The sequence below is a fragment of the Euleptes europaea genome, chromosome 7 (assembly GCF_029931775.1).
Source record: "Euleptes europaea isolate rEulEur1 chromosome 7, rEulEur1.hap1, whole genome shotgun sequence".
NCBI lineage: Eukaryota > Metazoa > Chordata > Lepidosauria > Squamata > Sphaerodactylidae > Euleptes > Euleptes europaea.
Window position 1 is genome coordinate 6,578,724 of NC_079318.1, and position 26,933 is coordinate 6,605,656.

A 26,933-nucleotide genomic window follows, 5' to 3' on the forward strand; every position below is an offset into this window, starting at 1 on the left:
TGAGACTCAATCCACAGGATATATTAGTCAGTTTTAATGTTGTATCCCTCTTTACCAAGGTTCCAGTAACAGACACAATCTCATTGATTAACCAGATTTTTCCAGATGATATAACAGCCTTATTTCACCATTGTCTGACAACAAGTTATTTCCTATGGGATAAAGAATTTTATGAACAGATTGATGGAGTAGCTATGGGAAGTCCACTCAGTCCAGTAATAGCAAACTTTTACATGGAATATTTTGAAAAGACAGCATTAGAATCGGCACCCTACAAACCTACAGTCTGGTTCAGGTTCGTAGATGACACATTTACTATTTGGAGCCATGGTGAAGAAAAATTAATGGACTTTCTAAACCATCTTAATAATATCCATTCAAACATTCAGTTTACCATGGAAAAGGAAATTGAGGCTAAACTCCCATTTCTTGATACCCTTGTCATCCGTAAAACAAACTTTCAGTTAGGTCTACCGGAAACCAACTCACACAGATCGCTACTTACACAAAAACTCCAATCACCACCCCCGACAGAAAAGAGGAATAATCAAAACATTAATGGACCGTTCAAGACAGATCTGTGAACCACAGTTTCTCAAGGAAGAAACTAATCATCTAAATCACGCACTGCGAGCAAACGGCTATTCCAAGAATGAAATCAGAAGGGCCATTAAACCAACAAAAATCAGAAAACTCAGGAAAAACAGTCTCCCATAGGAAAGGTATTCTTGCCATTTATTAAAGGAGTCACTGATAGGATGGAGAAACTTTTGAAAAAACATAACCTACAAACAGTGTTTAAACCCACCAAGAAAATACAACAGATGCTACGATCAGCAAAAGACAAAAGAGACCCCCTCACCTCTGCAGGAGTATATCGTATACCTTGCAGCTGTGGACAAGTTTACATCGGGACCACAAAACGCAGCATACAAACAAGGATAAAAGAACATGAAAGATACTGGGCCAACCTGAGAAATCAGCAGTGGCTGAACATGGACTGACACAAACAGGACACAGGGTCTTATTCCAAGACACTGAAAGACTGGACAATTCTACCAACTATTTTGTCAGATTGCACAGAGAAGCCATTGAAATTCATAAACATCAGCACAACTTTAACAGAAAAGAAGAGAGTTTAAGAATGAATAAGGCTTGGCTTCCTGTTCTGAAAACCTCCAGACTAACAAAGACTACAGTCAACAATAGCTATGCAGATTAGCTTTGAATTTCACACATTAACAGATCACTTCAGGATACAATGGTTCCATATTAACATACCACAACCTCATCAGCACATTATCTTGATACTTACAGGACAATGGTTAGCACATTACCTTTGTTACTTCTTGCAGGACAATGATTCAGCTCAAACCCAACCCCTTTCTGACTATATATTACTCTTCCTACACACTTGACACTGAGAGACACTGTCCTTCAGTGTTACTCCTCTGAAGATGCCTGCCACAGCTGCTGGCGAAACGTCAGGAAAGAAAATACCAAGACCACGGTTACACAGCCCGGATAACCTACGAGAACCAATGAACTCTGACCGTGAAAGCCTTTGACAGTATATCAAACCTTCTAGAGAGTGCCATGTGATAACTTTTTTCATACTTACCGTATATACTCGTGTATTAGCCGAGTTTTTCAGCCCAAAAAAAGGGCTGAAAAAGCCGGCCTTGGCTTATACACGGGTCAATACGGTAGAAGGGGGAAGGAGGGAGGAGGGAGGGGGGAACTTACCGCTGCCGCCGAGCCACCGCCATTTTCTCCCACCAGGAGGGGTCTTGGGCAGCCTCTCTGCAGCCGCAGGGAAGCTGCCCTGCCCCCCCGGCCCCCGCCGCCATTTTCCCCCGCCAGGAGGGGCTCTGGGCAGACCTCTCTGCAGCCGCAGAGAGACTGCCCTGGCCCCCGCCGGCCCCCGCCGCCATTTTCTCCCACCGGGAGGGGTCTTGGGCAGCCTCTCTGCAGCCGCAGAGAGACTGCTCTGGCCCCCGCCGGCCCCCGCCGCCATTTTCCCCCGCCGGGAGGGGCCTTGGGCAGCCTCTCTGCAGTCGCAGGAAGGCTGCCCCGGCCCTCCCCAGCCCCCACCGCATTTTCCCCGCCGGGAGGGGCCATGGGAGGCCCTGCCCGTCGCACCGCTACCGCCCACGCGCCTGGGCGCCTTCCTCCAGCAGGCAGTGGCCTGGAGGGGCCTCCTGCCGGCCCAGGAAGGACGCGCCGCCGCCGCTTCGCCGCCTCTCCAGGTAAGTAGTGGGTTCAGGGGCTTTTCCCCCTCCCCCCCTTGGATGGCACTGGGGTCGGGGTGGGTCGGGAGGGCCTGGGAGGCGGCGGGAGGGCGACCTGGGGCAGGGGCCCTGCGCTCTAAAATGGCGGCCGCCATTTTAGAGCGCAGCATTGCGGGTTAAGGAAATTTCTTATTGCCCCTCGGCTTATACGCGGGTCAATAAGAAATTCCCTTTTCTGGCCTCTAATTTGGGGGGTCGGCTTATACTCGGGTCGGCTTATACACGAGTATATACGGTAAGTAAGAGTTTATATATTTTGCCCAGAAGATGATCCTTTTCTTTGTTTAGCAATATCTCGAAGTCAGTGTTTTCTCTGATTTTCCCTTGTTCAAAAAAAAAAAGTGATACAACTCTTGTAACTTATGGTGGAATACAAATAAAGCCTTTGGGGACTATTGTCTTTCAAGGTTGTACTTCAAAGGGACAAGCTAGATTATTGTTTTATATAACAGATATATCAACTGTCCCATTACTAGGTAGAGCAGCCTGTGAGATTTTGGATTTGGTTCGTCCAGTTGATGTTATACATTCAACTGAACATTTGTCACAGGAACAGTTGTTTGCAATGTATTCTGATGTCTTTGAAGGTCTTGGAGAATTTGAAGATTTTTGTCATATACATGTTGATTTATCTGTTCCCCCAGTTATTCATGGTTTTAGGAAGTTACCTTTTGCAGTACTGGATAGGCTAAAGTCAAATGGAAAGTGCAGGAGTGATATCTAAAGTTCTGGGGCCTACGGATTGGGTAAATAGTTTGGTTATCACAGAAAAAAAGAATGGGAAGTTACACATATGTCTTGATCCGTTTGACTTAAATAAAGCAGTTCATAAGCAGCATTACACTATCCCTACAATAGATGATGTTTTAAGTCAATTAGCTGAAATGAATTTCTTTACGATTGTAGATGAGAAGGAGGGGTACTGGCAGGTGAAACTGGATGAAGCGTCAGCACGTTTGTGTACATTCAATAAGCCTTGGGGAAGATATTGTTTTCATAGGTTACTATTTGGACTTAAATCATCCAGTGAAGTATTTCAGCAGAAAAATGAGGAAGCTTTTGGGCATATAAAAGGAGTTTATATGATCACAGCAGCAAAAACCTCTGAGGAGCATGATCAGATTTTACATCAAGTTATGGAAACAGCCAGGGCTAAGAACAATAAGTTTAATAAGGAGAAGATTCAGTTTAAGGTTGATTCTGTAAAGTATATGGGTCATATAGTGACTGCCCAAGTTGTTTGGCCAGAGGATGATAAAGTGAAGGCCATTCAAAAAATGCTACCTCCACAGGATAGACAAGGTGTCCTTGGATTTTTGGGATCTGTGCAATATTTGTCAAAGTATATTACAAGGGAGGCAGAGCTTACCACACCTTTAAGAAATTTGTTGGAAAAGAATGTATTATTTCACTGGATGCCAGAACAACAGAAGGCTTTTCAAATGGTGAAATAGCAGTTGTATCAGGCACCTGTATGTACTTCAATATTTTGATATGACAAAACCAGTAGTGGTGCAGGCAGATGCATATTTGCTTCAGGAAAATAAGCAAACGTCCTGTGCTTCAAGGTCACTTACTACATCAGAACAGAATTATACCCAAATAGAGAAGGAACTGCTTGCTGTGTTATATGCAATGAGAAAATTCCATCAATATGTGTTTGGTAAGGTTGTCTTAGTTCAGACTGGTCATAAACCATTAGAGGTGATTTTTAAAAAGCCAGTTGGTGGTTTTTAAAAAGCCGGTTCTGCTCATTTACAGCATATGCTGCTGCAGCTTCAGAGATATAAATTTAACGTCATGTATACCCCAGGGAAGTGTATGTATCTTGCTGATACGTTATCATGGGCTACTGTGGATCCTCCCGTAAATAATGAACAAGCAGTAGAAGATGAGAGAGTGATAAATGAACTGAGTAGAATAGCTATACATCCAGAAGGAGTAGCTACTATACAGGAAGCCAGAAGTCAAGATTGTCAACTTCAAGTGGTACTAGCCCTTATAAAGCAAGGATGGCCCCAGTATTTGAGAGATGTTCCTTCAGCAAAGCCATTTTGGTCTGTGAAGGATTCTTTACGTTGTGAAGATGGTATTCTTTATGTGGGTGAAAGGGTAGTTATTCCTTTGTCCCAAAGGCGAAATATGCTTTATCAACTTCATGACTTGCATCAGGGTATTCAGAGATCTAAGGCTAGAGCAAGAGGGTTAATGTATTGGCCTGGTATGAGTAATGATATTGAAACAGTGGTTGGAAATTGTTCTCTCTGTGTGTGTCTTGCACCTAAAAATCAGAAGGAGCCACTTATACCACATGAAATTCCTGAATTAACATGGGAAAAGGTGGGTGTAGATATTTTTGAATATGGCTCCTCCCCATTTCTTCTTGTGGTAATTATTTTTCAATGTACCCAGAAGTATTGAGCTTGCCTGATTAGACTGCAAGAACTGTGATTGCTAAGCTTAAAGGTGTATTAGCTCGCCATGGCATTAACAAGATGGTTCTCAGTGACAATATGCCTTTTGCTAGTTGAGAGTTTTGGCAGTTTCTTCATGATTGGGGGGTTTGAACAATGTCTTAGTAGCCCACAATCAAATGGAATGGTTGAAAGAGCAATTTGTTCCATAAAGCAGCTGTTGAAAGAAAGGAAAGCTAGATTTGAAGAAGAAGAGTTGGGTTTTATATACTGACTTTCTCAACCACTTAAGGAAGAATCAAACCAGCTTACAATCACCTTCCCTTCTCCTCCCCACAACAGACACCCTGTGAGGTAGGTGGGGCTGAGAGAGCTCTAAGGGAGCTGTGACTCACCCAAGGTCACCCAGCTGGCTTCATGTGTAGGAGTGGGGAAACCAATCTGGTTCACCAGATTAGTGTCCACTCATGTGGAGGAGTGGGGAATCAAATCCAGTTCTCTGGATTAGAGTCCACTGCTCCAAACTACTGCTCTTAACCACTACACCATGCCGGCTCTCTGGTTTTGCATGCATGATTCTCTGTGCTGCATAGATACACTCACTTTAGAGTTTTCTTTTCTAGACTTGTTTCTTTTAATTGGGCATAGAGCTGCTCTTCTTTCTTGGGTTGTGTTCTAGTTATGTTTGTGATGTGACTTCAAATTCCTCAACTTGTTCATAAATCCAGATCACCACAAACAAACCAAAGCTGTACTCAGCTGCCATAAATAAGCCAGATTTTTAAAAATGTGAACAAGCCTTAAATCCAAAGGCTCAAATGTTCCTCCCCTCCCATGTTTATAGCAAAACTGAAGACTTCCTGCAATGTTTGAAGCTTGCACTTTAATGAATTGGGGTTTGTTTCTTTCCCATAAACCAGCGCTCTATATGATAACAAACCTTTTTCAGAAGCCTTCAGTCAAACTTCTGTTTGCTGGAATGTCCACATGCTTGTGTATAGACAAATTCAAGTTGCAGTTTGCCAGTGCACAGCAGAGAAGGTTTGACTTGAGGGATCTGAAATGAGGAACCCTTCATTTCTGCTCCAGAAACAAACAGAAAAAGAGATTTTTACTGAGACTAGTGCACGGAATGTGTAGTAAATTTGGAGATGCTATGAACCAGATCACATTGTGCCACTGTGTCAACTCAGGAACTCTTAAGCATTTTAAGATTAATAAATGCATTCATGAATGCATGTATATTCTGATATAACAATATGTAAACTTGTATCACCATTACAGTAATTCTTTTTAATTCATAGTATCCTGAATGACAATCTTATTAATTTCTTGAATATTCTACTTTAATCAAACCAGCATGGCACTTGTTTTTAAGGATTCACAGTAAAGTTTAATATAATTATATTATATCTAACTTAGATGCTTAGGGAGAATGTTATTAAAGCACAAGTTTTTTTTAAAAAAAAAACTTAGAAATAACTGACTTAGAATTAGGGTGCCTGAAGAAGGTTTCCTGGAGAGTCAGCACAAAAATATTATAAATGAACAACAAATGTGTTGTTTTCCCCCAAATGATGAGTTTATGAAAAAGCTCGACTATTTTAGCAACGTTTATAGTAGCAATGGCAGCAACAAAAAATCAATTTACACATTTAATGACAGAGATCCTAATATCTTTTTCCATACAATTCATTTGTGAATAACAAAAATCACAAAAGCTGTTCCCCCTTAAGGCTAGGGCTTTCACTGAAGGCACGTAGCATAGCCTCGTATCTTCATCTTTTAGAAAATCCACATCTGTGTAGAGCTTTTTCCCTGGCTAGATTCAATGTTATGCTATCAGCGGTTTTATTTGGTAGATTCCAAAAAGTGGACAATGATGACAGACTTTGCCCATGTGCACTGAAAAGCACTGAATCAATTTGGCACATCCTTTCCCATTGCCCATTCTATACAGATATACGGCTTAAATTTATTGACCCCGTCTTTACAAACCTGGTGGGCCTGTCTGATCAAGCTAAAGAACAATATATACTGAAAGATACTTCTCCAGGCATAACTGAGGAGATTGCCAAATTCCTTAATAACGCTCTAATGATTTGCAAAAAAGGGAACTGGGAGTAAATTATTGTACCTAATTTGTGTATATATCTGATGTTTGACATTTTAATTGGTATTTTGTACTGGCCTGATATTATATGCCATTAAAGGTTTTTGATTGATTTGATTGAATAACAAAAATACAGAAATCTCCACACCTCTGGTGTTTTGGTTCCAACTTACTGTTGTAGACTTTTCTATCTGCTATGTATACTCATGAAGTTAGAAGAGTAAGATACAATATCTAATGAGATTTTCAGTGTGGTTAGTCTAGAACCAGGCCTAAGAGTGGGTTTGCAAATTGCAAGTTTAATTAAATGTGGTGAAAAAACCCTGCAGGGTAGACCTAAAACTGTGCCATGGTAGCTCCATACCAAAAAAAGGGAGATGAAGAGTACAGAGTATCATTAGTTGAGGCAGAATTGTGTCTGCATTGGGCCTTGGAATCAGGATTGGGACTTACGATAGAGGTAGCTGTACAGTTACAGTCTTATGAAGGTAAAAGTCCCCTGTACAAGCACCGGGTCATTCCTGACCCATGGGATGACGTCACATCCCGACGTTTACTAGGCAGACTTTGCTTACGGGGAGGGTTGCCAGTGCCTTCTCCAGTCATCTTCCCCTTACCCCCAGCGAGCTGGGTACTCATTTTACCGACCTCAGAAGGATGGAAGGCTGAGTCAACCTTGAGTCCACTACCTGAAACCAACTTCCATTGGGATTGAACTCAGGTTGTGAGCAGAGCTTGGACTGCAATACTGCAGCTTACCACTCTGCACCACGGGGCTCTTATACATGCCATCTGTTTCCATTGAGGATGCTTATCAAAATATCCCCAGCTGAAATTATTCTCAGATATTAGGGGTTCCACATTATCAAACATTTATATTGATATAACAGTATTTTAGTGCTGATATTTAAAAAAATACCCCCCGGAGGCACAGGTAGGAATTGACCATTGTGAGGAGAGGGTCAGGAAAAATGACTATCATGTGGGCCAGAAAATCTGGATTTTCCCACCTACACAGCAGCCATGCAGAATTTCCCAAAACTTCAGAGCAAAGCATATTTGAGAAACATGAGAAAAAAGCCGAGGAAACCCCTGGAGGTGCCCAAATGTACCATTATACTGTAGGTAAGCAAGGAAAAAAAATGCTTCCTCAAAAACATTGAACTTGGGACAGATAACCTATGTGAAAGACAACATAGTCCCATCAGACTGTTTTTTTGCAAGGAAGTAGGTTAGCACTTAAAGAGTTTCTTCTGTTACCAAAATGTATACCTGTGCAGTCTAACCTGCTGAATATCAGCTTATTTAATGGACATGTGTTTTCCAAGCAGTAATCTGATTTGCCTTCATTCAGTGCAAATGAGCCTCTATAGTTTCCCTTGTTATTAAATATTTTTCCACATAATGTCAGTTGAAAATCACTCTGTTGTGCTTCAAGCAGCAGTTAATGTCAATTATTGAATTACTGTTACAAGTAGAGACCTTTCCTCAAAACTTCACTAAGCTAATTTGTATAAATTGATCTAGTTGCATGTCTTATAATACAACATGCACTATTGAGGGCAACCAAAAGCTAACAGCATTGAGTGTTTTTCTCCATAAGTTTTATTCAAGTCATTATTTGGAAAACTCCACATAAAATCAAAGAATGAAGGTCTGACAGGTAAATGGCAAAACAATGTATCTTGTAATTTAGCATAATCCATATATAAAATGTACTTCAGCTCCCAGCCAAATAGTGTGTAGTATACAAGTGGAGATAAATTGGTTCACTGTGAAAATGCCACTCTGTGTGAATTTGTTTGGTACCATTCTGTGAGCTGATAGTATTAAGTAGCCAGAGTCTCACATGATCTTTACCTTTAATCTGCCGTCGTCGTCATCATCATCTTCTTATATTCTAATAGTGAAGTCGTCCAAACCTTTGGATACTTAAATCTGATGACTAGATGTGTGAATGGGGAAAACAGATCTTTCTACAAACCTGAAAAGGGCCCCAGGTTTGCAGAAAAATATGAAATCTAGAAATAATGAGTGGTTTTTAAAAAGCAAAAAATGATAAAAAGAGTGCCCTTAGCTTTAAGCAACGGATTCCCTGAGTGGCTGTTGTTAAGCAACCACAGCAATCTAGGCTTCAGTTTCTGTAACTAAAAGGTAGGGGGAGGGGGCAACGCCCCTTTCAGGCCTATTTTGGCCTTTGAGAGATGACTCACTGGGGCCAGGACTAGGGTTGGAAAATTCCTGGAGATTTTGTGATGAAGTCTGAAAAGGGCAAGGTTTGGGGAGAGAAGAGGCATCAGCAGGGAATAATGCCATTGAATTCATCTTCCAAAGCAGCCATTTTCTCAATGGGGACAGATCTCTGTCATCTGGAGGGCTATTGTAATTCTAGGGGATCGCTAGGTCCCACCTGGAGGTTGAGAACCCTAGGCCTGGCAGCAGCCTGATACCACCTGCCTTGAATTACTCAACTAAGCCTGGCTACTGCTACTGTTTAACAGCAGCCACCTTATGAAAACCAGTGTGCTGTAGCAGTTAGAGCTTCAGAGCAGAGGTGGTGAGACCCAGGTTCTTCTTACAGTATATCTTATATTTCTACTCCAAACATGCCCAATGAGACAATGTCTTTGACATGCAAACTCTAATTAAATTGGCTGCTGTTACACCCTCTGTTACAATCCTTTAGCAAATATACCATATTTTTCGCTCCATAGGACGCACTGCTCCATAAGACGCACCTAGTTTTTAGAGGAGGAAAACAAGAAAAAATCTTGTTTTACTCCTCTAAAAACTTGTCTTATGGATCAAATGCCGGCTGGGCGCATGCACGTCGGGACGGCACGAGCCGGCGTTCCCCGCCCCGACAGCCAGCTGGGAGGCGGGCGGGGCCGCACAGAGCCGGCTGGGCGCACTGGAACGGGGCGCACAGAGCCAGCTCACGTCATTCCAGCACGCCCAGCCAGCTCTGTGCACACATTCGCTCCATAAGACGCACAGACATTTCCCCTCACTTTTGAGGAGGAAATAAGTGCGTCTTATGGAGCGAAAAATACGGTATGCTTGTTTCACTGGTTATCTCTATTGTTGTTGATGGCCTCCAGGTTAAATAGCACTTCATCTCTATTTCTGCAACTGCACAGTGTGAGTGCTATACACTGGTAGCCTGTGTGGGAAGCAGAATTTCTCTGCCACACTTTCCCTTTAAGTTGCTAATGAACAGCTCAATATGGCCCCTTTATGATCCCCTTTGAAGGAAGCTTGACACACTGTTCTAACCTCATCCTGGAACATGCAAGTTATTGGCCAAAGTGTTATAAATTTAGGCGAGACAACATCTCTAGTGACAGTTTGGCTCTGTGTATAATAAAACAACAGCACAGTGAAAGTAACATTTATTTTAAGATGAGCTTTTGTTAGTCTGAGGTAAGATCATAAGAGCCTAGCTGGATCACACCAGTGGTCCATCTAGTCCAGCATCCTGTCTCACATAATGCTCAACTAGTTCCTCTGGAGGGCCAACAACAGGGCATAGAGGCCGAGACCTTCCCTGATGTTGCCTGTTTGCATTGGTATTCAGAAGTTTACTGCTTCAGAACATAGAGGTTTCCTTTAGTCACCATGGATAGTCACCACTGATACCCTCAGGGGATGCCGAGGTTTGTTTTTCTTTCTTTCTGAAACACAGCTGGTGCACATTGTTCTGGTGGTCCCTGCACTGAATTTTTCTCAGGGCACTCCTTTTGACTCTGAGCCTCAGGAAGTTTGTGTCATCTCAGATGCCTCAACTATAGTGTGGGGACCCTGCTGTGAGCAATTGTCTCCTAGTGGTTCCTGATCTTCTGCAAAATTAGTTTGTCATACCACTACTTTCACCTAGACCATTAGACGTATTTTACTTATCTGTGTCTTTTATTTTCGTTTGAACGCTCTACATTGTCACTGAATGCATTGCAGTTATGTTTTCCTCAACTAATAGAGGGCCTACTCCCAGATACTCTGATTGGAGGCCTGGGCTTTTTGGCCTTGTCTCACGGTCGGACATTCCATGCCCTATCCGTTCTGCTCCTTTCTTGCACTGTTTCTTCAGGGTTCACAACTGCTAAAAGAAGAAAGGTCTAGGTCTTGCCTCCTTTGCCAAAAATTTGGCAGGTCTTGAAAAGGGATGATACTTACTAAGAAGCTTATTCAGATGGTTATATAGACAGGCTTACGTTAAGGGCATTGCCCTCTTTAAGTGCATTGGGAAAGGCAGGAGCAGCTTGTGTGGTAGATTTCAGGGAACATCTCAGTTCCCATTGCTGAACACCACTGAAGGTTTGGGGAGTGCAGAAGCCTTACTGGAGGACATCAGGAGCTGACCACAGGCGGTGCTGTGACTGCAAGTAGTGTGCTGGCATGCAGCTACTGAGTAGCTACAGAATTGGAGCCAGGAATGTTTTGGTGCTTCAGCCATGTCTCTGACACTGCTTACTGGTATGGTCCAGTAAGGACACTGTACCCTTCCTCTCTTCATTCAACAGCTCTTGGAGATGCAAGCTGATAGCCCAAAGTCATGCTCATCTTAAATTTCTTTCTTGAGTGCTAGCTGAAGGCAGCAGGAAAAGAGGAAGGCCCAACATGAGATGGATTGACTCTATAAAAGGAAACCACAGCCCTCAGTTTACTAGACTTGAGCAAGGCTGTTAATGATAGGACGTTTTGGAGGACATAGATTCATAGGGTCGCCACGAGTCGGAAGCGACTTGATGACACTTAACACACACAGCTAGCCCAGCCTTCCCCTTAGCCACAATTTACTGGCAATGACAAACTACACATGGAAAACAAAGGTGCCATCTGCCTAAGTTCTATACTAGTTGCATCCAAAGCAACACATGAAATACTTCATACTGTCACAAATGCCAGAAATAAGGAACTGCTTTGGGACTGAAGTTTCAACAATAATTACGTTCTGCTGTCAGTTATCCATTACTTCATGACAGTAAAGCAAGATCAAGTAGGCAATATATCAAAGAGGCAATATGGAACACATAGATATCATTGCAGACCCATCTTCCCCGTGCTCCAGGATGGAAGTTATTAACTTTTATACTTTTGTTGTTATATACTTTTGTGGTTGCTGGGCTGGACTCAAGGTGATTTTTAAAAATTATGTTTATTAACTATTAAATTGGGGGTGTTAAGATTACTTTTATATTTATATTTATTAAGCCACTGCAAACAAGTGTTTAATTTTTAAATGAGAAATTTGGGTGCTTACTTGTAGTGCTTTCTTCTGTAACATTTTTTAAAGTAATGGATCTTCAGACCCATTTTTTAGCTGTCATATCATATCAATTTTTAAAATATGCATACTGATGCAGCCAAGATACAAATAAGGGAACAAAAAATGTTAGGTCCAGTTCATTTCATGATATGTGTATATTCCTTTCATTTTTCCAATTTAACCAATAGGAAGTCTCCATTAATCTTTTTATTTTTAATTAAGTTTGAAATTGATGAGCACCTGGCATTGTGTAGTGACACATCGAGACAAAAAAGCATCTCCTCTTTTATTTTTTACTTACTAGATATCTGACAAATTTGGGTTAAAATGTTAAAGGTATATATATCCGCCTGCAATATATAAGTGCAGGACAGACCTATCAAAATTGATGTCAGGCTGTCTTTGAACTCTGGCTGCCTTGGCTGCCTTTGAACTTTTGTTTCGGCTCAGATTCCAAGGTTGCTTATCTAAACCGCTAGCTTCGCTATGCTTCCCAGGGTCGAGGAGGCTCGAGGGAGACTTGGTGCTTCTAAGCTGTTTGGTATTATCTCATGAGACTGTACTGCGCCTGTAGTGTTCTCATATAATCAAGTGCAATGCCATTTCCCCCTCATTGCTGCCTTTTGATTTCTAAGCTCTCCTTACCTGTGTTACCAATAAACCAACTCTTTTGGACTACTAGTCTCCTGGTGTGGCTATTGGGAATCCTATGGAACAAATGCTTACAATTGATACATAATGAAAATTCCAGGAAGATGCTAGTTTGAAGGACAATTACAGGTTTTGGATTGTTGCAAGCTCTACTCATCCTTTTCGATTGACCCAGCAATGGAGCTGTGGTGTGCAGATGTGATTCTTCTGTTGTCACTTATCTGCAGCATAGAAAACTACTTTTTAATATGTGTCTTTTTAAACAAAGGGTGGAAGACCTGCATGTGGTCTGAATAACATCTGTTAGTGGTTATTCAGATAGATTGATAGAGCAAAGGCATTTTTTAACCTCAGGAAAGGATTATATGGCTACATATAAGTGAATGTATGTAGGAGGGGTATAACATTGGAATGGTTCAGAATTCGTTAAACACACAGAGCCTCAATTCCATGGCCCACAAAAGAAGTTTAGTTATATAAAATGGGGTTGGCAGGATTTAATGAACATAATTATGCTTCAGGCCTTTGTAATTGTTCTTCAATTAAGTGGTCCTTTCTGTCATTCCTGACCATATTCTGTCACATTTGTGCAAATCAGCAGTGGTTAAAACTTTGCCTTAATGAAGTCCCCCCCAGGAGTCAATCTCACTTTAAATTATATTTATGTAATAATTTTACAAGCTAGAATAAAATGCTTTCCATCATCAAACTATGTTGATCCAGTCATCATTAAATGTATAGTCTGTATTTATTAAGTTTATTTATTTATTTGTTTAAAACATTTGTATGCCAGTTTACAACATATAAGATAACATTATAAAACAGAAAATCATTAAAAATTGACAACCAATAAAAAACAGCCTGTTATACCCAGAATCACGAAAACACATAAAACCCCAGAAGTGTAGAAATAACATTAAAAGCCACATTATAAAATATTTAGTTGCCTTGCAGCCCAGTCCTGAGAGGTGCTGAGGCCGGGGACAGGATGGCCAAGGCGCTGTTGCAATACCTCCAAAGAGGTTTGGCTGCTGCAGCAATGGGGGGAAAGACTATTCTGAAAATAAAAAAATCCAAAAAGGTGGGGGAAGCCCCATTGAAAACAGCGATGCTACACCAACAAAAAGGTGGTGCGGCACCACTGTTTCTGCAGGGGCGTTCCCAGGCCGAAAGGGGTTTGGAAGCTGCCTAAAGGCAGCTTTGCCACCCGGAACATTCCTGGTATGCCTCCCGGGACGTTGGCTCAGGGACTTGACCAGGAAGATGCTGGCGCTGTGACCCGGGGGGGGGCATCATAAGTGGCACTACAACTGTGTCAGTACCAGTTTGCACAGTACAAGTGGCACAGACACTGGCACAGGGGTCACGTCGCTTCCTAAGGTGATTTGGCCCCCAGCCTCAGGAATGCACTGTAAATGTTTCCCTGTAAATGATAGTCCTCAGGCTAGAATCAGGCTGCAAATGTGTTTGTGTGTGTGTGTACACACACACACACACGGTACAAAGATCAACCCACAGTTAACGGTTGAGTACCAAGAAATGTTTTGTTCTGGCTTGTAAAAGAGTAGGGTAGATGCCAGGAGGGCCTCAAGGGGAAGAGCATCCCACAAGTGAGGTGCCACTGCTGAAGAAGTCCTATCTCTGGTTGCTACCTGCCTCACCTCTGCATGCAGAAGCACAGAGAGTAGAGATCATGTGGAAGATCTTAACTGAAGAACTAGACAGTATTGGCAGATATGGTCCTTCATGTATTTTGCCCCCCAAACTATTTAGGCCCTATACAGAAAAACTAGCACTTTGAATTGTGCTTGGAAATAGATGGACAGCTAGTTCTGATTTTTCACCACAGAGGTGATATAATCCTTCCATACCACTACAACAGTAACCTGGCTGCTGCATTTTAGACCAATTAAAGTTTCTGAACAGTTTTCAAAGGCAGTCCCACATATAGTGCATTACAGTAATCCAACCTGTGATCACAACATGGATCAATGTGGCCCCAGATTACACTTTTCGAGGAACAGACATAGCTGGCATATCAGCTGAAGCTGGTAAAAGGTGCTATGTACCACAGAGGAAACCTGTGCCTTCAGCTGTAGGCCAGGATCCAGTAGCACCCCAAAGTTATGAACCTTTTCCTTAAGAGAGAGTTCGGCCTCCCTGCTATTGTGTTGTTATCAATGTTTTATGGAAGACAGCTTATTTATCAAAACCTTGTATTTATATGTGTGAAGTGTGTGTGTGTGTGTGTGTGTACACACACACACACTTCAGACATATATACAGCATACCTTTATGTCAACATCTCTGGTATCTCTACCTGCTCTTGCACAACAGATAACCGTCAACAAACCTTCAGTGTCCTGTAATATTTAAAGACATTCTATCTGTAGGTACAGTCCAGATAATACATTTTGAAACGTCAGTGTATCTTCAGACATTTTAAGGAACTATACAAATGATCATCTTAATTAACTCAACAGATATCGTGACTTTTTAGAGAGAAAATAACTTCCTATGAAGTTAATTAATAACAATTAAGTGCCACCAAGTCACAAATGACTTATGCTGACTCTTCATGGGGTTTTCGGGGCAAGAGATGAAACGAGGTGGTTTGCCATTGCCTTCATAAAATGTTAATACTTGTGTTGTTATAGCAAATGTTAGCTGGTTTACTTAAATTAATTTATTATAGATAATGAATTAATAACTTCTGCTACCATTGAAGTAGGGCTGATACATGATAAAAGAAACCTTAATTGATTAAATATATGAATAGATTAATTGATGAACTAATTTCAAATTTGCATGAATTTTCATACACTTGTTAAATGATTAATAAGCATCTTTTTAAAATAGTAGGAGTGTAGTGCTTGAGGTTGTTACCGCCACTTTGCAACTTGGAATTTAAAATTGTTGGTTGACATTTCAAGAGTTATTTTTGAGACCAGAATGGAGGGGTGAGCCTGAACATACCTCCCACTGCTGGTGCCCTTTCTGGCTGGTTCACAGTATTCCCTTTCTCTCTGCTGTTTTCTTGAGCGTGAAGTGATGAGTTGGGGAGAGCTCATGGGTTGCACATTAGTCATTGGTAGATTACCAAACAGAAAATTTAATTTGAGAAAAACCATCATTTTTATTGTATTTAAACATCTTAGAAGAGATAAATTTAAATTTTCCCCAAGTTGAAGCTTTTCTTTAATTTCAACTAATACTGGGTCACAATCTTTAAAAGTCCAACATTGTTCCTATATAACCAGTTACCTAGATACTTGTTTCGGTCTGTTCTCTTCATATCACAAATCCAAGTATCTTTATTACATTCATTCAGCTGTGCAATCCTAAGGGGGAGAGTGGTTAAGAAGCTCCCGGGGATGGCACAGCCGTGCTGCCTCCTGAGCAGTGTCCCATTCCAAAAAAGGAAGGCAAAAGGGTAGTTTTAAGAAAACCCTGTGAAACTCCTCCATAGGATTTTATGGGGCTACTCCTGCCATTTTGCAGGCATAACTTGGCGCTGGCTAAAGGGGGTGTTCCCAAACCAAAAGGTTCCCCACCCCAAGAACACCCTCTTTGACGCTGTCATGAACCCTTGTGTCCTTGTGTTGGCGAGGCTGCACCGGCAGCCACAGCTCAAGCTGCCACACTGCTCTCCAGAGCCAGTGTTAGTGGCCCCGCACTGGCGTTAGTGCAAGATTAGCTGGCGCAAGTGGCACTAGGGTCATGCCAGCTCCTAAACCAGTTCAGCACCCCCCAAAAAAATTAGGATTGGGTTATTTGTCTACATTAAGACAGAGAATCTGTTTTACCCAGACATGTTTTTATATTGAATAATAAGGTTTTATAAATTTTTACCAGATTGCTCAATATTTGCTAAAAAATTACACTGTCATCTGAATAAAGATTGATTTTGTGTTGGATTACTCTTACTTTAATGCCATGAATTTTTGGTTCTTTTCTCACTGAAATTTCTAGTGATTCTAAGCTGATCATAAGCGGAAGAGCAGAGAGAAGCCATCCTTGAGGTACACCTCTAGTCCTGTCTGCCTGTGGAGACAGGCAACCTATGTATGCTTACTTTAGCAAAAGAATGTGAATAGATCAGACTTACCCACTTTCTGAAATTACTTTCAAATACAAGAAAGCAGACTTAATCCCTTCCTTCTTAACAACCCCAATCAGATTAACCTTTTCGAATGTCAGTGGTAATATGGCAACCTGTTAGAAAGCCAGTCTGATTAGGTGATAGGCACTTACCAATCATGCCCTTCAATCAATTTGCTAAAATAGATGTCAAAATTTTATAGTCTAGGTTTCATAGACTAGTAGGATGATAATAGTTTACAAGATAAAATGCTTTCCCTCAGTAACCACAACCCCAGAGGCTTTCCATTTTCCTTCAAAACTGTAACAGAAGACATTCCTCCAATACTTGGCTCTGTATAATGCCAGATTAATTCAATACGAATAGCCTGTTTTGGGATATAAACATCTGAGAGAACAAACAAATTTTGGTTTTAGTAAAATGAACTTTTACTTCACTGAGTTGTTGCCCAATAAAGCTGATTTAGGTGGTATGATCTGTTTCTAACCCCTCCCTTATGTTTTCCAGTTGAAAATGTCTTTGCCTTTGGCTATTAGAAAATTTTAGCAGCCTTTTTGTTCAACATTAAGCCTGAGGAAATGTGTGATAAGGATGCAAATGACTTACTACTTGTGAGGTTTTTTGGTTTTGTTAGCGGGTTTTTTCTATCTAGGAATGTTTTATATATGGTAATATACAATGCATCTTTACAAAATGGAAAAAGTAAAGGTGCTGCATTGTGATTTGTGACTAAAAGTATAAAAACTATGTCATTGATAGTGTTGCTATTTTAGGTCATATTTTATCTAAAAGTATTTTAAGTGTTATTTATTTTTAAGACATTTCTATGCCACCTTTCAACCAAATTCAGGATCCCCAAGGTGGCAAACATTCAAACATTTTTAAAAAACCTTTAGAATAAAAATACAAATATTTAAAGCAATTAAATAAAACATATAAATACATAAACACATGAAAACACACAAACCATGGCGGAGGGCTATTAAGATTTAGTGAGAGAATGCCAAATAAGACCAAAAAAAGTCTTTACCTGCTGGCAGGAAGGCAACAGCAAGGGGATACAGACAAATCTCCCTGGGGAAAGAGTTCCAAAGTGTCAGTCCTATGACCAAGAAGGTGCTTTGTCAGGTTGCCACCTGTCTAGCCTCAGAATGCAGGGGGCATCCGAAGCCAGACCTCTGAGGATTACCAGAGTAGTCAGGTAGGTTCATATGGGAGTAGTCAGTCCTTCAGGTATGCTGGCCCCAAGCTGTATAGGTCAATACCAGCACCTTACATTGGGTCATGAAGCAAACTGGGAGTCGACTTCCGGTGGTGACGCTGGGCTGAGTGCCATGTTCTCCCAGGGGCTCCTGGGGGGAATCCAAGTTTGTGTTTAATTTGGGGTGATCTATTGCACCCCAACCCAGCCCTTGCAAGTGGGCTGGGAAGCAGGAATTCCCTGCAGCCATTTATGCGGTTTGATCTCCTAAATACTCCGAGGGAGCTTTATTAAGTCCCCCAGAGATTTAGATGCTGGTCCCGCGGGCATGAAGGGATTGAAATCGCCAGAGCGCAACTTCGGCATTAGACTCTACCCTCCACCACCTTATAAACATCATAAGGACTACATTAAGATTAGAACCTCACCTCCAGACGCCCAAGTGAGTAGATAAGAATCTTTTGTTCTTCACTGGCATTATCGAATAACGGGGGTAGAAGAAAACATTCCTGGTAACCTCATTCCTCCCTTAACTGAACCAGATGACTTTGCTGTATGAGATCCATCAGATAAAGCAGCAGGAACCTTATCAAACTGATCAGCTTAAACTAAAACAACAAGCTTGAATGATTGACTTAAGATCTGCCAATCTGACGCGTTCTTAAAGGAAGGGGAGGGAGAAACTTTTGAGAACTTGTCCTGTGTAAAAAGAGTCCTCCAGCCACGTTTCATAACAATGGGGATATCTTAGACCGGAAGACTCTGCGCTTCATCCACTATCCCTCTCTACTGTTCGGCAAGCAAATCAACAGGAAGCAGGTCGTAGGACCGGAAATTCGTCTTACTCGTGCTACATTAAAATCATTCCTGAAGGTAACAACCATAGAGAAGAGACGATAGAAGGTCCGCGACGAGGTAACTTCTGGAATACTTCCTGGTTTTGCCGACCTAGAGCGTCTGGTAAAACTCGTTGGTACTGTTAATTTTAAAAAGTTATTTTAAGGCTAAATATTAATCTCTTCAACCCAAAAAAATATTTAAGCTGGTCAATGAAACACTCTCTATTAATTACATGCAATGGATTCCTGCCAGATGACCATCAATTTTTCAGTTTAGTTATTTATGTAAATGTCTGGAACTCGTCCCTGTTTCGGCTTACTACATAGCCCTGCCTTTACGAAATCAAAGGAAACTTTACAGAACTTTACCATGGAAAAAAAAGTGCAGGACATGTTAGCCAAACAATCTGAGGCGACAGTTAAACAATTAAAACAGATATCAACACAGATGGCTCAACTGATTTCAGTGATGACTACTCTTGACCAATCATCACAAATATTTAATCAGAAGTTAGATTTGGTTACAGAAGACATAAAAGATGTTAAGGCTCAAATGATGACTACCAATGCAGACATGCAAGTAATGGATTCTTCTGTCAAAAAAGTTATGGAAGAACACAAGGACACAAAGAAGAAGATATAAGATCAAGAACGTAACCTGCCTGTGACTATGAAAACAGACATGCAAGCAATGGACTTTTCAGTTTAAAAAGTTATGGAAGGACGTAAGGAAACAAAGAAGAAGATAGAAGGTCAAGAAAAACAGATTGAAGCCATGATGGAAATGAAGGCCAGAGAAAATTACCTTTGTTTACGCAACCTGCCTGAAGAGATGAGAGAGAATAAAGAGATCCTGTTCTTACATCTGTCTGACCTACTTCAAATGCAGAAGGAAATATTAGACCATGGCTAAAGGACTGGTTTAAATATGACTGTTGGATTTGGAAGGCTTCAACAGTGTGGATGGGTGGCATGGCTATTTACGGTGTAGTGGAGTTAAGATTTAGATATCATTTTGGGATTATGTAATCAGATTTATAATGAAATAAGATTGATTATATAGAAAACTATTCTTAAAACATTGGAGATGATGTTACTTGGTATGATTTTGAATGACATTTAAATTCAAAGGACATTTTTAAATTTACGTTACAATGGCTGCAAGATCATCTTATGCAGCCAAATGGAAAGGGACGAATGTTTCAGAAAAAAGGGATTGGGTTATTAAAATGTTAGAGCTGGTGGAGATGGAGAAATTAATACGATATATTAAATCAAAGAGATAATTAACAATTTATGGGAAAATGGGAGGCTTGGATGAATTATTGTGAAAATGTATAAGATTTGAGAAAAATGGAAAGTCATTCTTTACTCTGATCCAGAATGTAAAATTTTATATGACATGAAACTTTATAATGAGATTAATATTAGGATCAGAATATATTAACGATGGATTGTAATACTTTATTAAGAGGTAGACAAAGGTGGTGGGGAAGTCAATTTGTTTTTTTTTATGTTCACTTGTAATCAAGACAACAATTGATGTAATCGTGATTTTGACATTAGTTTTAAATTGTTGTTAAAATTATGAAGAATTTATAGTTTTAAAAACCAATAAAATTTATTTTTAAAAAATGAAGCAAACTGGGAGTCAAGTCTTGTTAATGGAAGAAGACTGGAGTGATATATTCCCTATGACCCACTTCAGTTAACACTCTGGCCTCAGCATTCTGTACCAATTGTATCTTCCAGACAGTATTCAGGGGCAGCCCCATGTAAAGTGCATTGCAGTAATCCATATTTCACCAGGACACACATCATGGTGGCAAGGTATCTCCTGCCTTCCTGAGTTAGACCTTCCCTCCACCAGCAGCACCTTCATTTTGTTGAGATTACGTTTCAGTTTTTATCATTAAGAGGAGTTTTAAATTTATGACACAGCAATGTAAAATTTCTTCTACTAAGGTGAACATACTTTGTGCCATGTTGATTCATGGGGCGCATTCCTTCCTTGAAACTATATTGTAAATAAATAAATCTTTGTTTCTGTTCTAATCCCTCCTCAGTGATCTCCTTAAACTACTTGCGCACTACAATATTTACTTCATAGCAGCGAACCCAAAGCCTATACACTCATTGCCATTAGAACACCTGGTAACTGAGGGGAACTTTTCTAGGTTAAAACAACCCTAGATCCCAGAAAGCCTTAGGAGGCTGTGTGTGTACCCTCAGCTGGAAAAATTGGCTTGTCACAACCCTTCAAAAAATTTAGATCCGGCCCTGGACTCAGTGACACAGCACGCACTTTGCATGCATCAGATTGTGGGTTTATCTATTCCTATCATCTCCAGTTAAAGAGTCTCAGAAGCAAGGTCCATGTTATAAAATTTGTCTCACAGATCTATCAGAACAGAATAGTTTTTGTTTCTTGTATTGTGACTAGGGTTGTGGAAAAACAAACCAACACCTGGAATAAGCCAAATACCCATACCGGTAAATTTTGGTAATTGGCTTATTTCCGGGTTAATAAAAAAAAATTGGGCCCATTATAGTCTATGGCGCCTGCATCATCAGCCCCCGACACCAACATGTTAATACGCCTGCCCCGAATGCAGCCATGGGGCTGAAGGGGCGGGGAAAGAGCATCCAGCCGTGTGGAGGGGGCAGTGGGAAAATGCTTTCCCCCCCCACGGAGCTCCTTTCCCTGGAGCCACGCCTTTATTTGACCTTTTTCATATGCAAGAAATGAATTAAACATACTGATATCTCAGACTTTTCATGCACATTTATTTTGTGGGCTGGTAAACAGAAATAATGAGAAGTGTTTGTGTGTGTAAGTAAAGTGCTGTCTAGTTGCAGATGACTTATAGTGACCCTGTAGGTTTTTCAAGGCAGCAGACTAACAGAGGTGGTTTGCATTACCTGCCTCTGCATAGCAACCCTGGAACTCCTCGGTGGTCTTACTGTGTAGCAAAACAATGTAGCAGTATTTTACACAGAAAAAAGGTCTGTACTACATATTCTGGTTACATATTTTATAGTTTTACCATTTTTACAAGCCTGCATTTAATTGAAAATGAGAACTATTAACAGGAATAAAAATGACGCAAGAAAATTAAAGAACATGAAGAGGTCTGTAATAGCCATTTTATTATTTCATTAGAATTCTGATATCAGCAACATATTTCACAGTGCTTTTAATGCAATTTTCAGAAAAGCAAATCATAGTTGTTATGTCTCGGAAAAATTCATGGACAGAGGCACAGCGCATATGTATTTACATTTTATATAGTCTGCGTGCATACAGAGAATTTTCCCCTGATGGAACAGAGCATGCCCATGCTTTTGCGGGGGGGGGGGCAAGGGAGTTCCACACGACAATGTGTTCATGCTGAGCATGATGCATGATGCTTCCAGGGCTTTCTCTTTTAAGGGGAAATGCAGGGTGGCTGTGGAAGTTCTACTTGCAGCCAATGTGGTGTGTGTGGAGTAGGGCTGTCGATTCGGTTCATGCGAACCGAACAAACAGCCGAATTTCCAACGATTCGGGGGTTTTCAGTTTGGATGGAACCAAACTCAAAAAAGGTGGGATAGATGTTGGTGAACCAATGATCTTACTTTATAGGGCAGCTTTATGTTCTCATGGTTTACAAGTGACTGCTTTATTTTTCTTTTGGAAAGGGACTAAGACGTGAATTGAAGGATAAAGAGCAAGCTATTCTAAATGCTGTAGACCAAGCACGAGTGTTCCTTGCTGATCAACCAATTGAAGGCCCTGAAGAACCAAGAAAAAACTTACTTTCAAAGCCAGGTCAGTTTTTATCATTTTTCAGATTTGTAATGACTTTAGAGTGCTTAAACTGAAATACCCAAACTTCTCAAGTTAGAAATATTGCTTTTGTTGAATAAATACAAATTATTTTATTCATATACAGTGTTTTAAAAAAATGAATTTATAGTCACAAGTAGAGGAAAAGATGTTCCTGGGAACATAAAATGTGCCTTCTAAATAAAATAAAGCTTGAATAGTAGCAGGAAAAGATAATTTGAGTGTGTATTATAGTTGGTTAGGAAACTTGGTAAAAGGCCAGGAAGATTTAGAAGAAGAAGAGTTGGTTTTTATATGCCGACTTTCTCTACCACTTAAGGAGAATCAAACCGGCTTATAATCACCCTCTCTTCCTCTCCCCACAACAGACACCCTTGTGAGGTAGGTGGGGCTGAGGGAGTGTGACTCACCCAGCTTTTACCAGTGGTACTTTTGTAAATATGATTTAGGCATATTTTTGTGTTACTATAAAATGTGACATGGAAAAACATAATATTCGGGTTCTCTTGACAGTTTAGATTCTTACATGTACTTATGAAAGATGGTATAATTAAGGTTACTTGGGAATATTCAGAGCAGGTTGGTGTGACATGTTTGTAGAGACATGTTAACAAAAAACAAAAAAAAAACAACAATTTATGTAATGATCTAAAACATTGCTCTCCCCAGCCTCTCAACCAGATCTTTTGAGAAGGCTTACAAATTATAACTTTCATATAAACAATTATGCCTTCACAATAAGAGCCAAAGGGGGGAACTTCACTAACAACCGTCATAGTATCCCAGACCATCAAAAGTGTCTTGCTTACAGTAGCTGAAATTTAAATAGATCTAAGTCAACTTTGTAAACGAAGGAGTGAAAAAAGGATGAAAGAATCCCAAAGTCCCACAATCTTCAGAGCCAAATTCAGAAGCAATTTTTCATTTAAACAAGAATTTAAGTTAAAGCTATAGCTGGATGATTGAATTCAGGTTCAGAATTATCAAAAGGTTTGAAATTGTAAGCCCAAGGCAGCCATACAATCATAACTTCACAGCAATTCCAGAATACATGTCCTCCCCTTATTTTGATCTTAGGGTTCCATCTAAGCGTCAGGTCAATATGTAAATAAAGACAAAAACCTAAATGAATATGTATACCACATACCAAGTCAAACTACTGTCTTTAACAATAGGATAGTAGGATTCAGATTTTAAAAATCTTTCCACTATGATACATACTCTGGAAACATCTAGATTAGTCTGCTGTAGTGTGCTGTGCATGGGGCTGTCCTTGAAGTGTGTTTGGAAGCTACAGAATGCTGCAGCCAGAATGCTAACCGAAGTGGTCAAAGGGACCATATCACTTCAGTATTGTCCTGTCTACACTGGTTCCCAGTTAATTTATGGGCCTAAATCAAGGTGCTGGTATTGAACTTTAAAGCCATATCTAGATTGGTACCCACATAGCTTAAGAACTGGTATGACGACCGCCTCCTTGCTACTACTATCTCCCAGTAATCGGTTTTTGTTCTGAGGGAGAGAGAGAGGGATCATTTACTTGCTGTTAGCCAGAGGGTGTTATGTGGAGATTATGCTTCTCCTTCTCCAGTCCCCACCTTATTTTACCACAGAGAGAAATATGACGCAAAAGACTTCTTAAAGTTAACCAAGATAATAGGGAAATTTATGGAGAATCCTCCTTGACTTTCTCTTCTTGTTCTCACTACTGAACTACCCCACACTAGTGGCAGTAATCACTTCACACACCCCTGTAATTGGAATATCTCCTTCTCTAGAGCCCATTCCCTCTTTGTGACCTGAGAAAAGGCCCTTTTCCTCCCAGTCTCAATCCTGTCACACCACAGGTTGTGTTTTTCAACATCTTAGGCCAAACTGAACCCTCAGGTTCACAGAATCGTTCACAGCTTCTTATCACACAGGTTGTCAATCTTAGAATCCTGTTTTTCTGTGAGAACTCAGAGAGTGAGCCTCTTGGCTCCGCCCACTCCTTGTCTCTCAGCTTCTGAAGAGTAACCCCTCATCTGTCACAACTGGCTACTCCCATGTGAACCTATATGACCACTCTGGTAATCTTCAGGGGTTCTTCTTTGGATACTCACGCCTCTAAGACTGAATGAATGGCAACCAGAGAAAGGATATTCTCGGACTTGTCATCAAAATTATTGAATTCCCTCTCCAGAGAGATCTGTATGTCCCTCCCTGTCATTGTGCTTCAACAGTGGTCGAAGACTTATCTGTTTAATCTGGCATTCCTTCACTGATCTGCCTTCCTTTGTATGTGTTTCACTGTGTATGTGTTCTGTTTAATTTGCTATTTTTAATTGTTTTTATACTATAGCCTGTTTTAATGTTTTTGATTGTTTGTCCTTGGGGAACTTAAAATGGGTGGAATAAAAATGTTTTAAATAAAAAAATGATAATTCTATTTTGATATGATCCTTTCAAATAGATAAAATAAGTTTCTCTTTATAAGAGCATAATATTAATCATATTGTTCACAATTTTATTTATTTAATAGATCCATTTATATGTGATAGGTAGGGTAAAAGTTTGTGCTAGAGAACAATTGTATTTCTACTATTAATAGCTTTTTGCTTTCCCCTCCTTTCCAGTATATTAATTGGGAACTTGTGCTATAGGAAATTCATTGTTACATGCAGCCAACATTTAGTTTAAAATTTTGTCTTGTATTTCAGTTTTTCTAATGTATTCTTCCCCCATTTTGGAGTTCTATTATAGATACCTACTGATTAAGACAAATGAAGGTTATCCCTTGACTAGTTCTTGCCAGGTTTTTCACTGGATCTTGTCTCTGGCTGTTTTGAACCTCCAAGAAGATGATATGATACATTAAGTAGCTTTGATGAGATGTTGCATGTATAATACAGTATATTTCATCAAAATTGATAAAATATTTCCAAAATATTCAAATTTGTTCAGGCTATTCCATAATAATAAGATAGAAATTGGTAATATTTATAGAATAGAGTCTATGAAGTTAGTGTTTGATGGAGTGTTTGGACTTCCGGTGGTGTGCTGGGACGAGTACGACGTTCCCTCAGGTTGTCCTGGGGGAAATCCAAGTTTGCGCCAATTTAGGGGTGATATATGCACCCCAATCCGACCCTTGCAAGTGGGTCGGACAGCAGGAATTCCCTGCAGCCCGCAAACGCAGTTTGACCTCCCAAAGACTCTGAGGGAGCTTTATAAGTCCCCCGGAGCTTTGTACGCCGGTCCTGCGAGGGCACTTAGGGAAAGGAATCGCCAAAACGCAACTTTGGCATAAGGCTCTACCCTCCACCACCTTAATACCAACATAAGGACTATTTTAAGAAAAGAACCTCACCTCTCGATGCCTAAGTGAGTACAAAGAACCCTTTGTCTCTTACTGGCATTACCGAATAACCGGGGGGTAGATGAAGATATTCCCAGTACCTCTGCTCCTCCCTTATTTGAATCGGGAAAGTTTGATTTGTAAATTCCATCAGGATTAGCGGCAGGAGCCTTATCAAATAGATCAGCTTAAACCAAAACAAAGAGTTGGAAGGATGCTTAGATGACGGACTAAAATTTCCACCAATGAGAAGCAACTTGGAGGGAAGGGGAGGGTGAATTTCTTCCTGATTCTCTGGTGAAAAAGAATTTCCTGCCATGTTAGCAGCAAGGGATTCATCAGACCGGAAGCCCCTCTATACCACCCTCTCTATCATCTGAGTCATAACAACAGGAAACAAGTCGCAGGACCGGATACGCGTCGCACTTGAGTAACACAGAAACAATTCCTGAAGGGAACAACCATCGAGATGAGGCGGTAGAAGGTCCGCGGCAAATTCAACTTCCGGAATACTTCCTGGTAGATCCGACCTAGAGCGTCCAGTAAAACTCGTTGGTATTTCAAAACTTTATCAAGCTGTTTTAAAGCCAAATTTGGCTCTTTTCAACCCGAAAAAATTATTAAGCTGATCATTGAACTATCCTCTATTAATCACCATCTGGAGGGCCCTGTCTGAGGACATGACTTTTACCAGCTTTATTCCAATGTAAATGTCTGGAACTCGGCCCCGATCTGGCTCACTGCATAGCCCTGCCTATACTAAACTGAAGGAGACAGCACAAGTTTCAATTATGGATAAAAAATTACAGGACATGCTAGCCAAACAAACAGAGGCAACAACCAAGCAGTTTGAACAGATGTCTACACAGATGGCACAGCTAACGTCTATG

General features: G+C 40.6%; 1 protein-coding gene across 6 annotated transcripts in view; it reads left to right on the forward strand.

Moving 5' to 3' along the window:
- UTRN (utrophin) overlaps positions 1 to 26,933 on the forward strand; it is a 760,310-nt gene that overhangs the window by 544,855 nt on the left and 188,522 nt on the right. For all 6 annotated transcript variants that reach the window (XM_056853742.1, XM_056853743.1, XM_056853744.1 and 3 more), the window contains one exon: positions 22,559 to 22,688. In XM_056853742.1, coding sequence (XP_056709720.1) covers positions 22,559 to 22,688 — 130 coding nt within the window. The remainder of the gene's footprint in view (positions 1 to 22,558; positions 22,689 to 26,933) is intronic.